We start from the raw sequence: 14464 nt of genomic DNA on the forward strand, positions 1-14464 counted from the left end.
CTCATACCTAATTGGCCTATATGACAGCAATGAAAAATAACAAGATAACTTTGTGGGTCAGTGAGACATAGGGATGCCGAACCACTCAGGCCAGAGTCACTCTGGCCCTCCTCCTGCCTCTTTGGTTTTGGTGTTAGTTGAAAGATCAAATCTCCGACTTGTGTTTTCAATCAAGTGTTTTTCGAAAATTTTAGCTAAAGAGTGCACAAAACATCCGTTTAATCTGATAACAGTTCAATTCTTTTTAGTTTTCTATTGATTCCTTTGAATCTATTCCTTACTCTTAAACGTAGAGTAGAAATAGGAGTAATAATAATATAAAATTATCGTGTCAATGGAGAGAGAGAGAAGGAGAGAGAGATGCTAGAAAGTTAATTATGAAGCTTCATTTCAAAGGGCAGTGACAAACAAGAATTGCTAGACAGTTACTACTTTTATCGCTTCCTTTAAATGATTAATCACCAGGGATTCTCAAGTGATGATCAAACAGGCCTACACAATGATTTGCCCTATCCCCTCTTTAAGTGTGAAATTAAAAGAAAAAGGTTAACTACTTTGACAAGATAACTTGATGACTCAATGATTAGCAGATGATCAATCAAACATTTCCTGATAATGGAGTTGATGAAGCCTTTGAGCTCTGGATAATTGCCAGAAGACAAGTGATTCAATTTGAAATTAATGCAGTATGGCACAGTTAAAACTACAAGATAATGGAGTATTTTGAAAAAAAAAAAAAAAAATGGCAGCAGGATGGACGGCCAAACTTCAAAAGTTGATTCAATAATTCTTCTGCACCTCAAAAAAATAAACTATAAACGATCCAGCATTGATTTGATTTCCTATTACGCTAGATGCCAAATAAACTATAAAGTACCACGAAACAATTACAAATGCCTATGCCTGATTCCACAGCTACAACCTTGAACAGTTAATTATAATAAGAAACAACAGTTTGCTACTTCTCTTCATTTTGTGGAGCCAAAACAGTAGGAGGTTATGTAGGACACAAAAAGCCCACCCAGTTCTGCCTAAATATGCTACACAATATACAGATGTGAAGAGACATGGCAGTGCTGAAAGTGCCAACTAATGCTCATGTTTGACACGCGCCTTGAGTATTCCAGGAAGGGGAGGAGAGGTGGGAGGCCTAGCTGGTATGCTTGGTATCGAAGGTTGATGGACTTGAGGCTGGAACACATTGGCCATGGAACTTTCACCTCCATCAGCAGAAACATTTTGTGGCACATTGTCACTCTGTGGCCTCTCACAAAATTTCATTGCTTTGAGAACATAATTATCATCATGTAGCTCAAAAGGAGTGCTGCAATTAATAGATCAGACAAAATAAAGCGATTATGAACTTCAGAAGGTACTGGATTGCCTATCAGAACCGTTGCACTATTGTATTTAGCATGTATGCATATTTACATCACAAACAGCATTTATAACCAGCAAATCTCTCATGCATGAGTAATTTATGAAGGCCTCATACATGCTTTACTCACACTTTCATAACCTAAAATTGTCATAAATATGCTTACCTATTGAAATCAAAATGCACCAGCTGCATATCTTCTGATATTTCCACCTCAACCGTGGCATGAGGACGAGTCTAAAATTTCACAAAGAGAAGAAAACCACGGCAATGTTAGAAGTTTTGTCAAATAAAAACATAGAGGAGTTGTAAGTGTCCTGAATCTATGAACTCTAATAAACATTCGTAGCCGTCCAATAGGAATCATTACTATGAGCTCTAATCAACATTTGCAATTGTCCAGTGGGAATCATTACGCACACTAAAATGCACTGAGGTAATCACATTAAACCTTTCAAACAAGCAGGAGATTTCAGTGGAGGACTAGCTCTTTTCGAAGCCTTGATATACCTTCCATTGCTTAGCGTATGATTTGGGATAACATGATAAAATTCTTTGATCAACCACTGGCATCAGTTGATCACATTCATTATTTATCTGGAAACTCTCAAAATTTTTATAATTTAGTTAAAACTAACTGAAAAGCAAACATAAGCTTGTGCCACAATACTTCTCAGATCTCAAGGACTTCTCTTCCAGACTATCGCCATCCTCAGCTTGAACACTTCAGACCAACCAACCACAATTTTATCTTTATGTAAATCTGTCAGAGCTACTATTGTGTCATTTGTTGTGCTCTACCCTGAAAAACATCTCACCAGTTGCAGCCTATAGAGGACAGAAAAAGAGGGTAATTATGATGAAGTTTGAATACAGGTAAGGCCATTCATCCTCGTGGCTCAGAGTATTAATTGTTTAGTTAGAACTTTTAAAGGAGATCAAGTGATTAAAGCCCTTGAACTCTGTAATGATGGTAAAGCGCCTCAAGGTGGTGACACAATGATCTTCTGGCAGAAATGCTATTTAGGTGGAAAAGGAAGACGTTATGGACCTAAATGGGTACTTTAACTACCATGAGATGTTTGCCAAGTGCCTTACTGCCATCTTTGCCCATCTCCAAAATAGGACATTAATGCAACACAAAGAAACATGGGGCATAGGTCCATCAACCTGATGCAGTCATTTCAAAATACTATTGTCAACCTGTTAGCTTTGAGACAGATAATTCTCCAGATTAAAATCACAAAGACATCGTGCACTTTTGAATGAAAGCAAGTCTTAAAATTTACAAATGGATGTTGACACAAGGATCAGGAAGGGAGGGAGGTTGGTCCTTGGAAGAGTGACGCTAAAAAAAGAAATCACAAGAAAAAAAGCAGGCTTATTACCATGAAAGCTGGGGCATCCTTCTTGACTCGGTCAAAAGATGGGCTTTCATACCAACTTGGTGAAATGATAGTGTTTTTGGTGTCCTCCCAAAAATTCTCTATCTTAACAAATGGCTTTTCATATGGTATCGAGACAGTAAACACTCTCTTCCTTGCTCTTTACTTTAGAAAGGACGATTCAGAAAGCAGAAACAGGCAGCGGTGCTCAACTACAAGTTGGAAATCATCCGCCTTTTATTTAATAAAGGCATGTATTTTTTTGCAATTCTAACAGAAGATAGGTGAAAGCAAGTCCATTCTGCTATATCTTCAAACTATGTTAGGTCTCTTGCAATTGTTAGGAAGAATAAGGTATTTACTTTTGCAAGAAACTTGCGATAAAGAATTTGAGTGCCGGGAGCTCAGTTTAGGGGAAAGCATGAAGAAAGAGGTAGGAGATTTGGCAGAAACAATAGGACAAGACTAGCACCTTGACTATCATGAAGGACTAAAATTACAGTTACTCCTACCAAAAGAAGAATATTATACTAATGAAAGCTAAACTTCTTACACACTTGTTTGCTCTTCATTGAAGTCCCATTGGAACTAATTGAAAACTAAAAGCAACTCCCTAGAGGGGTAGATCATTGAAAAAGGCACTTAGGCAAATGGGATCTGATATCAACAACTACTGATGCTAGGTGCGAAGAATTTGAAGTAGTTTAAGATAGCACTTCAATGGAAGTCTTTAGGGAAAATTTTCAAGAAACTGAGAGTTTCGGAGAAAAATTAAATAGCAGCAAGCACTTGTGGAGGTTAAGCAGATAGGCAGATGAGGTTTGAGTTCTTATGTAGCTATAGTGCAATGGCATCAGAAAAACTTGGTGGTTTGAGAAATAGCACTGGCTTTGAGAATGGCAGAATTACATTTTGCAAGGACATCAAGTCGTGATAAAGCTCTAAAAGACACTTATCTTCATTTAGGAGTGCAAGGAATATGAGTTATGTAGATTAATTTTGTGAGCATTAACATTACCGGTTGGTGTGGCAACCAGTCTTAAATAGTTACAGACCAGAGAATGTAAATTAATTAGATATTTCTATAACCTTTACGAGTCCAATGAAAAGATGGAAGCTACAAAGGTTGAAGCAACATTAAAGTTGCCTTCTGTCTATTTTGTTATAAAAGTTGGTAGTCATCCACTAGAAGTATGTCACTTTAGATATAAATTTCTTTAGAAGCAGATATGTATAACTTATGCACCAAAAGAAGTTGCATTTTCTGCTTAGGGGAGGCTACTCAGAAAAGCATCCTAAAGATGATAATTTGAAAAAAGAGAAGGGAGATTCATGCAATTTCCCATTGAGTGTATCAAAGAGTATAGAGATGCAAGGAATCTTCTTTTGATTGTCAACTGCATGAAGCATTTGGAATTCACTTTCAGCATCTGAGAAATGAGATACACAGCAGCAATATCAGAACCAGTAAGAAATTCTTAATTCAGCTGAGATTGTACAGGTAATGAAGCAGCTGCAATTCTAGACGATAACCCTCTGTGCATTTACTTTTTGGCAGAGTCAAAGAACTTGAACCATTTCAAAACTATAGCGATGAGAATATCTTCATCAACAATAATCTTTAAGAGAACTCCACCAAAGACTCCTACATACTTACAGTAAGATGAATAGTTCCGTTTTTCCTTTTTCTTTTCCGGAAATTTGGTTTTTTAAGTCACTGACCATGAGTACAGGCTTGCCAGTGCCTTGATGCCCTTTTCAACAAAGTTGTACTTCTACAGGAGAACTGCGGAGGAGGGAGGTTCATATATTTCTTTTGCCAATAAGTTTGGAAAATGCTAAAAGAACACCTTTTAGTATCTCATCTTTTGGGCTTCACATGAAACACCAAATGTCAGATAATCTAAAGCAGCTAATTCCCATTACTGACCTTTATTGGAAAAGCAACTTATACTTGAAAAACAAACAAATTTGCACCCAAAACCTACCATTAGGAGACACATGAGTAGTGTATTTGAGCACTATATACTTGAATGCAAGTTTAGACATTCAGTCTAGTTAAAACACTCAACATTTAAAAAGGAACAAGTTAACTAGCAACTTTTCCTGATACGGCCACGGCCCGGGGGGGGAGGGGAGAGAGAGATGGTCATCCAAATGCACAATTGACTAATCCTTTTGTGAGACCCTCATCAACAGTAAAGTGATAGTCAGGTATGTGTACCTGGACCAGTATAAAAGGTAACGCGACACCACCACTGGGAGCATTTCCTGACCCATACAATTGTTCGTTGCGTTGTATGAGATTCTGAAGACCTACGTACTTCACAGGTGAAAGAGTAAAAGCAGAAAGACACACTAGTCACAAGTGAATCCAAAAAGGTAATCACCATTAGATGATACTAAACAACTGCTCGAAAAATCCAAGAAACTGATAAAAATGATGCTCAGACAGGTAATTCGTACTTGTTCCTCCAGTTCTTCCAAATAGGCTGCTTTCTTCTCAATCCTGTTCCTTAATCCAAGTCGCTCATTCTGCAATTGTAACCTTTTGATTAGTTTATATCAGCATGTATAGAGAAAGAATATCTCCCTGCCATATAAGGTCTCAGAAAAAAAAAAGCAAAAAAAACTAGCAACTGAGAACAAGTACAATGAAAAGTATGCAATTAAAATCAAACCTTTAGCTCTTCAATATCATTCAAACTAGTACGTGGTAGACCCTTCCACTGTATTTCCTTTTTATCTTTTGAAATTATATCCATTGCCATAAGGACATTCAGAGCATCGTACACTCTTCGTCGTATATTTTTTTCATCATATTGTTGCTGTACACATGTGAAGACAAGTTAAAAAACACATTAGAAACCTTAACCAATTGTCATCTGTAATAACAGATAAAAGTTTCCAAAATTGAAAAAATAAACGGACCAGAAAAAAGTAGACAAACCTGGTCTGGAGATGAAATAGTATTGTTGGGATCTGCAAATTCAGCCACTAGTTCATCTGCAACCTGGAGGGCAAAGATATATATATATATATATATATATATATATATATATTAGGCAAGCAATTTCTGGCTGAAATAGCAGAATTATAAAAAAGAGCCCAATAAAATCATTTCAAGCGAACGTGGTTTATAATTCTACAGGCAGAACTTAAACTTAGTTTGAGAGCCCAAAAAACAATAAATCCCACCAATCTCAAAAGTTTAAAATATCCACAGGAAAGATTAAGATTTCATTCACAACCTCACATGAGATGTTATTCTTTTGCATATCAAAGAAAAGAACACAATTTCAACTGTCCTATTTCTATTATTTAACTTCTACAGATGAAGAAAATCAGATGATTCTAGAATTTATTAAGCTGCAAGCTACTTACAGAGTTATTGTTTGATTTTGACTCATATACAGAACGATATAAAGCAAAAAAAAAAAATAGTAATGCCTCTAGAAACAGCTTTTGCTTTTTAAATCTTTTACAATGAAATTAGAATTTCAATTTCTTTAGCCACTTTTTCAAGTGTGTACTTTTATAGTTGCTCAGATAACAAAAGCTAAAGCAACACCTTCTTAGCCTTTCCTTTAAGACAGTAAAGACCCTTATTTCTGTGGCTCCAAACAATTAACATTCTTTGCAAATCATAAAGGTTTGGGTAAAATAACAAAAAACTCCCTGTGATTTGGCGAATATTCAATTTAACTCCCTTTGGTTTGGAAACCTACACTATACCTCCCTGCAGTTTCGACTGAATTGAGAATTGGACGGAAAACATTCAATCTAACAGTTAAGCATGAAATATCAAATATTGCCCCTGCTATATGTGGAATGATTTCCATTCAATTTTCAATTTAGTCAAAACCGTAGGGAGATATAGTGTAGTTTTTCAAACCAAAGAGAGTTAAATTGAACATTCGACAAATCACAAGGAGTTCATTAATACAGGGGCAATATTGACATTTCATGTACAACCGTTAGATTGGATGCTTTCTGTCCAATTTTCAATTTAGTTGAAACCACAAGGAGTTATAGTGTAGGTTTCCAAGTTAGAGGAAATTAAATTGAACATTTGGCAAACCACAAGGAGTTTTTTTTATATTTTACCCTAAAGGTTTCTGCCACCTACTATTGTCGCGAATATGATGAAAATTTCCACATTACTCATGCAAAAAGCAAACAAGCTAATGTTCTTAGGTTAAAAGAACATAATTAGATGCAGGAGAATGTCTATCTGAAGAAGTTTCTCTTCACATGCAGCACTCAAGGGATACTGTAGTGCGAATTATAAGGAATTACAGTAATTGAGTTAGTTTTTTAACTTAAAATTGCTATTCCTTTTTGGTTGGTTTATGATTTTCCTCTTATTAAGTATCATTTAAGTTTAACCACTTGAAGTTAATTACAGTAAAACAAGTGCAGTTTACTTTTAACTTTTAAAAAGGGTTCTTTCTTGCAATCAGAAGCTTCTAATAAATAGCCCCAATTCAAAGATTTCTTGAGATTTTTCTTGAAACTAAAGTTTTATCATAAATCAAAATCCTTCCATTGCACTTTGGCCAAAATCAGAATTTCACTTTCAAAGTTCTACTGTTCGATTCAGAACACAGATTTCAAAATTCTAGTGCTCATTTCCAAGATAGGAGTATTTCACTTTTAACAAGGGTTCTTTAGCAAATCAGAAGTTTCCGAAAAACTAAGCTTATATGACACATCAAGATCCTTCTACAGCACTTCAGAGAACATCATGGCTTCAGTTTCAAAATTCTAGCATTCAATTCAGAGCACCAGATTTCTAATATTCCTAAAAAATAGCCAAACTTTCGGCTATTATCAAGATTAGCTTTCAAGACCACTTTTCTACAAATTACAAGAACACCAAATATAGAAGGAAGCACAAACAACTGAAAGAAAATAAAGCAATAATCTGTCATTAAAAACTCTCTTGGTGCTATGAAATATAACTTCTAGCCTACGAGTATATCGTTCTCAAAGATAAAGCCATTTGGCTAGGCATGAAAAGATACAAAGAGAACATGAAACAAGAGTGTAAAAAATAAGCCTAAAGTCAGAGAATAGATCTACAGAAGCAATGAATGAATTTGCCAAAGCTTTTTATTTGGGTCCCAAATTCATGAAAATTGTTAATCACAATTTTAGCTTTTATTCAGAAATAAGGCTACTTTGAATAAAATATACTCGCCTGTTTGACTGAAAGAACTAAACTTCATTGTGGGTCCACATTTCCTAGCCTTACCAAAATCGATAATATGCAGTTCTAAAATAAGACAAGTCTGCATGACCATTTAACTCAATTCAAAGTAAAAGAACATAAACATTTGCAAAACAAATCATAAGTTTCATAAACTCACTGACTAAATGGTAACAACAAAAGAATGACAGCTAATGTCCATAAATGTTCTCAATACACATGCAAGATACATAATGATCAACTAAACTACCAAAATTCATGAACTCAGACTGAAATATTAAGCTATAAAGCATTGTAAAATAGAAGGCAACTGACCTCATTGTAAGTAGTTCTCCCTTTGCTTTCTACTTTCTCACAAACTAGACAAAAGGGACAGAAGAAACACTAGTGAAAATTAGACCCGAATTCAAAAAGCTAAGCCAGAAATAGAGATCTCCAAAGAGCCACATTTTGAAATTATTTGACAACTATGACGAATAAGCATTTGTATGATCTATATGCCTATCAATAGCTAAAGAAAATGACTGCATCCTATGAAATAGTGAGATTCAAAAGAAAGGGTCATAAGAGATAGAAACCTTTCATGCTAAACTGTCGAAGCCCTCTACCAGACTTATCCCCTCCAACTGCACGTTGACCTCTTTTCTTCTTCCTGTTACTGATTCATAAGCTGAGCATGAGCAACGGTTTGCATTCAAAACTAACAAAGTTGCAGCCAAAACAGTAAGCAACAGAATATTATTTACTATCTAAAACAAGCCAACACCTAAAACTTCCAGCATATTTAGTGGCCTGTATAAAACATTCATTCATTACTCAGATTCTTTCTTCCCTTCTAATTTAGAAGAGAAGAACAACTACTTTTTCAAAGTCATAATCCACAATACGAGCATATCAGGGCACAATTGTTGGAAAAACAACTATGCTGTTTAGTCCAAAAGCTCATCAACAATTTCCACAATGGTTCATCACCAATTTCACTAACTCAAAGTCAACAAAGGGATGCTACCACACCATCACAAACCAGTTCAGAAAATTAAGCATTCAAAAACAACAATAAATTTTAATAAGAACAGAGAGTCAAAAGGGTTACCCAGCCGTCCCCTGAGATCCAGCATCATCACCTTGAATATCAAGGTTGTTTAACTTAAGGAAAGTGCCCTCACTGGCCGGAGTAGCCATTGCCGCCTCACTCCTGCTAGAGGGGGATCCTACACTGCCACTTGTCGAGACAGACTGGCCAGAAACTGTGGTGCCCCATGATCTGGTGGCTCCACCCCCTCCCCCATTCCCACCTCTAGACAGGGCTGAATGGTTCCTCTCTCCATCTTCTTGATTATTATTCACCATTTGCACTAATCATCCAATAAATGGCTCCAAAATCAACCAAACTCCAAATTAAAAACACAAGCAACAAGATTCTAGGTCTCAACAAAAATCCACATCCGGATCATATTTTACACGGTAAAAACAAAGCCCCGCCAAAAATCCAGAATCAGACCCAACCCCACGAGAGAAATCAGCAAGGTCTGTTATTCAGCAAGCCAAGGTAAAAAAAGACCAAAAATCAACTGGAAAAAATCCCAAATTTTAATGGCGGCCCAGATGAAACCCAAACAAGAAAATCGTGGGTTTTGAAGAAAACTATATAATTTTGCAGTTATAGGACTCAACGAGATGAAGAATATAACAAAAAAAAATAGTACTGGGGTTTTGGGGGGAAAAATCCAAAATCCTGATATTATCAGGATAAATGTGGAATTCTAACCAAAAATCTCCCTAATAATACTACTAATAAAGATTTGTCAAGTAGCGGTTTCTTTGGCGCCGGGAGGATTGTGGGAAGAGGGATTTTTGCCACAAGAAAACAAGCAGTGGAATGGTGCTGAGGCAAAGGCCGTTGGTGAATTGGCGTTCTTTGTTGGTTTCTTTAGTCTTGTTAGACGGTAAAGGAGGGAGAAGGAGGGAAAAAGGACTGTCGAGGGTTTGTATTATTTTTTCATATTTATTCTCCTTTTTTTCTTTTTCTTTTGTTTTTTGGGAGATTCTTTTCTGTCTCTTAACTGTATTTGTCTTTTATCTTTTCTTGCTTATCCATTTTCTTTCTCTTTACTGTATTTGTCCTTTATCTTTTCTTTCTTATCCATTTTCTTTTCTCTCTTCGTGTCTTTTGCAAGGTTGAAAAAAGAAAAGGTAAAGTTGAAAAAGAGCACTAGATTATACTATATGATATAACAAATAAGCGAGAAAAAATTACAAGAAAATTGATTGGACTTCTTCTATCAAGTTAATAGGTGTAAAAAAAAAGGAAAATGACCAAATTCATCCCTAAACTTTTTTCTAGTGCTGATTTAGTCCCAAATTTTTATTTCTGGCTAATTTGATACGTGAACTTATATTGTGGCTCTAATTAAGGACTTCCGTGACAGCACCACCACAGAACATTGATTTAGTTCCTGATAGACCAAACAAATAAGGGTATTTTGGTATTTTTGAATTATCTTCTTTCTCCATCACCGAACTCTATAGCCCGTCACCCACCTCTCTCTTGGGACATGAGAAGCGAAGTGCAGTAGTAGTAAAATTTTCTTTTGAAGGACAATTGCCCGAGAAAATGATAAATCTTGATGACGTTCAAGAAATCTAGTAATGAGAAAGATAACTGGAAGTATACTATAAACAACAAATCCCACTACGTTGAAATTGAGAAAGAGTTTACCGAACTGAGGGGAAAAGCCAAAGACTTCTAATATTGAACTTGGGTCTTTCAAAATGTTCTTATGCAATCACCTTTTTAATTATTTGAATTGCAAGATCTAGTTTTGGAATAAAAATCCTATCCTATGAAGTGAGCTCGAATGGAAAGCTTTTCTCTCTTCCTTGAATCTAGGATTTTTTTTTGCAAGATCTGATTTGGAAAGCTTTTCTCTCTTCCTTTAATTTGGGAACTTTGGCTTTTTATCTTTTGGACTTTTCTTTGATGGAATGAGATCAAGAGATGCAGCATTAGCAAGGGGATAGGAGGACAATAGTAGACAAAGAGAAGAGGGAATAGGTGGGGGTAGTAGCGGTGGCGGAGAGGAAAGTGGTGACGATGGTAGGGATGGGGGAGAGATAAGGTAGGGGAAAAGGAAAGAAATTAAAGTAAAAGTTTTAAAAATATCTCAAAAAAGTTTTAAATATTAAAATACCCCAAAAACTAATGATTTTTTCTGATTTACTTGGTTTTATCAACATCCATACTTGAAGTTCCCAAAATACCCCTATTTAGCTATTCAATTAGAGGTTCGAGTGCTTTACGTGGTGGCACCGCCGCAAAAGTCCTTAATGAGAACCACAACATATATTCACGTATCAAATTGGCCAGAAATAAAAATTAGGGAATAAATCAGCCCTAGTAAAAAGTTTAGGGATGAATTTGACCATTTTCCCAAAAAAAAAGAGGCAAGTTGCATTTAAAATGAACAATATGTATATTATCAAAAACTTACTTATAAGCCGTTATTGTATTATGCATAATAGTTTTTGTACCGCATATTATTACTACGAGAAGTATCTATGACTCTGTTTGATAAATTTTTCTTTCACAAAACATGCATTTCTAAAATACTAATATACAGTAAATAAATACATAAAATTTATAAATAATTATGAAGGAAAAAGAAAAACTCACACATCCAACACCCTTTTTATCATCAACCACCCTTCATTGTTGCCTCCCTCCAACTTTGCTTCTCTTTTACCCACTCCTCCTTTCTCCCATCACCTCTCGTTTCCCTCTCTTTATTCTTCCCTCCCTATCCACCACTTTCCTATTGTTCCTCCCTTACCGTCCGTTCTCGAGCAGCTCTTTCCTCTCTCCCTTCTCCTCCTATCTTATCCTTTCTTTTTCTATATTTTTCTCTATTCTATTGTGTATCGTAAAATACTTGAAGAACTTTACCATACACATTAAAATTTAGGTGTGTATATTATATATTTCTAACCTTTCAAATTTTGAAAAATAATCTATAATATCAATTTACTTGACCAATATATAACCAATCCAGCTGCAAATGTTTTTGAAAAACTATCTTCAAATATCTACGTAGATGCACTTTTTGCTTTTTGTCAATGGAACTTGATTGTGACATTTTGAATTGTTAAAATAAAAAATGCCCTTTGAGATTTGAAAGTTTTAAAACATTGGTATTTATTTAGTCAAGTCCTATATCTAGCAAAAAGATTTTGTGAAATTATTTGATAAATATACGTTTTGGTTTTGGATTAAGATGTTTTGAGTTGTTTAACTCAAAACTAATTTTTTCAACTAAAAAAATCTAGAAACCCATACATGGCTTACCTTTCTTCGCTTTACTAGTAATTGTTTAATATGGCTTGGAAATCATAACACCTAATGAATTACTAGAAATAGAATGGTTGCCTCTGTTCGTTATGATGTATCCTTATTTTATTTGTGTTATATGTATATACCACCATATGACATATTTTTTCTTTCAATTTTTTTAAAACAAATGAAAAATAGAGTTACCTCTTTAAATTCCACTTTAAATAAATATTCATATCATACTTAAAATTATTCAATGCGCCTTGTCAAAGATTTATATATTTATTATCTTTGTAAAAGCATGATTAGCTAATATGATGGAAAGTGTAGTTACTTTTTTTATTTCCAATTAATTGAATCGCTCGACCAATGATCAAGCAATTTCAATGATCCTTTAAGGATCCATCTTAAGATAGTCTTGTGAATTATATTATCTTTATATATTAATTTACAAAGAATTTGAAAGCCAACCTTTTTTAAGATATTCTTGTGAATTATATTATCTTTATATATTAATTTACAAAGAATTTGAAAGCCAACCTTTTTTAAGCACTAATATGTCAAAAACAACTTTAAATATTTCTATTGGGTATATTAGTTTAATGCTATTCATTTACAATTTAATGAAAATTTAATTAATGAAAACTTCATTTAAATTGTCTTATGCCTTAGCAAAAAGAAATAAGACAAGATCAAAATGCATCCCTTTCGAACTTGAAAACTGTGAAATGCCAATGAGGCATCAATCACTTAATATACATTTTAATCATTTTAACTAATTTCCTAATCCCTAATAGCATAATAATTGCAACTAATATTTAACCAACATGACAGCCCACTTGTAACGATAGTGTTTGATGCATGAATGTCTTCTTATGGATATTAGTGATTTCATTTCACATGTATTCTATATTGCAATAAGGGATAATTGCAGAAACCTCCCCTGAGGTTTCTGACACTTGTACTGACCTCCCCTCTAGATTTAGAAATGGCATTCAGCACCCCTGAACAGGAACAATTCGTTGCAGAAACCTCCGCCGAGGCTTGATGTCCCATTAAAAAATTATTTGTAGAAGTGAGATAAGAAATTTCTTCCAATTTTGCCCTAATCTTGCTTGACAATTAGTATTCACAAGGGAGGGGCATAGGCATTAAGGATCAAGCAAGTTCAGGGGGTATAAATGCAACATATTTTTCATTCCAATATCTAGTTTGGTTTGATGAGTGTTTCGAAATTAAATGCAATTAAATTTCAAATTTACCCATGATATAACAATTCTTATAAAACAAAAGAATTACACATACGACAAATTAACATCTCCATAATTGTAACTACAATAGTTATTAACTTTTTTGATAAAATATAAGAAAATCATAAACCATAACAAAAATTAATACTAGAAAATAAATATAGTGGCTGTATTAATAAGGAGTAAATTCCCAAAAAAAGAGAGTTTTTAAACTAACTTTCTAAAGGGTGGCGATTTTTGAGTCTCTCCCCAAAGGGTGAAAAACGCATCGAAGGAATGCGTTCTTAAATATCAAGAATTATGAACTTGAAGTGAATTTTATATCATTAGCCAAGTGAATATTAATTTCAAAATTCAAAAACTTGTCCTATGTAGCAACACTTGCATTTGTGACGAAAATTAGTTCCAATTTAACTTGCCTTATTGATTGTTGATGATCGTCAACTTCTTTCTCTATTGTAATATTTGTCTGAAAGTACATGATGGTAGTTGAGGCAAAACAAGAAAAATAAGGGAATACCTAAAATATAGTGCAATTTAGTACAAGACACCTATCCAAAAGAAATGCGATTTTTTATTAAAAAATTAGACATTCTAATAAAATGGTATGTTTTGCTTGTAAAGTTATATAACTATTCTAAATACAATAGTTGATTTTCAAACAATATACTAGACCTTTTTTAAATATAGCAGTACATTTTAAAACTATAAACTTGAAGTGAATTATATTATTAACAAAGTTAATATTTATTTCAATATTGAAAAACTTGTCCTATATACCAATGAGACTACTTGTAGATCATTATTAAGCTCATACCTTATTTTAACATTTGTTTAAAACTATGTTATGGAATAAGACGTAGAAAGAAAAAGTAAGGAAATATATAGTCCAAAAAAGAAAATGTTGTTCAA

At 34.3% G+C, this 14464-nt stretch overlaps 1 protein-coding gene across 2 annotated transcripts; it reads right to left on the reverse strand.

Moving 5' to 3' along the window:
* Window positions 1-754: 754 nt before the first annotated feature.
* Window positions 755-9934, reverse strand: LOC113772835 (transcription factor-like protein DPB). Of its 2 annotated transcripts, none has more exons than XM_027317314.1 (9): window positions 9069-9934; window positions 8554-8627; window positions 8291-8334; window positions 5714-5776; window positions 5445-5591; window positions 5230-5298; window positions 4988-5086; window positions 1545-1615; window positions 755-1324 (listed from the first exon to the last, which is right to left on the reverse strand). In XM_027317314.1, the coding sequence occupies exons 1-9, from the start codon at window positions 9323-9325 to the stop codon at window positions 1090-1092; spliced, it is 1059 nt and encodes a 352-aa protein (XP_027173115.1). In that variant the 5' UTR covers window positions 9326-9934; the 3' UTR covers window positions 755-1089. The 2 variants fall into 2 exon arrangements, with proteins under 2 accessions (XP_027173115.1, XP_027173114.1); XM_027317313.1 differs by having other exon boundaries at window positions 8554-8633.
* Between the last annotated feature and the right edge of the window lie 4530 nt (window positions 9935-14464).

This window comes from Coffea eugenioides, chromosome 6, assembly GCF_003713205.1.
Source record: "Coffea eugenioides isolate CCC68of chromosome 6, Ceug_1.0, whole genome shotgun sequence".
NCBI classification, from domain to species: domain Eukaryota; kingdom Viridiplantae; phylum Streptophyta; class Magnoliopsida; order Gentianales; family Rubiaceae; genus Coffea; species Coffea eugenioides.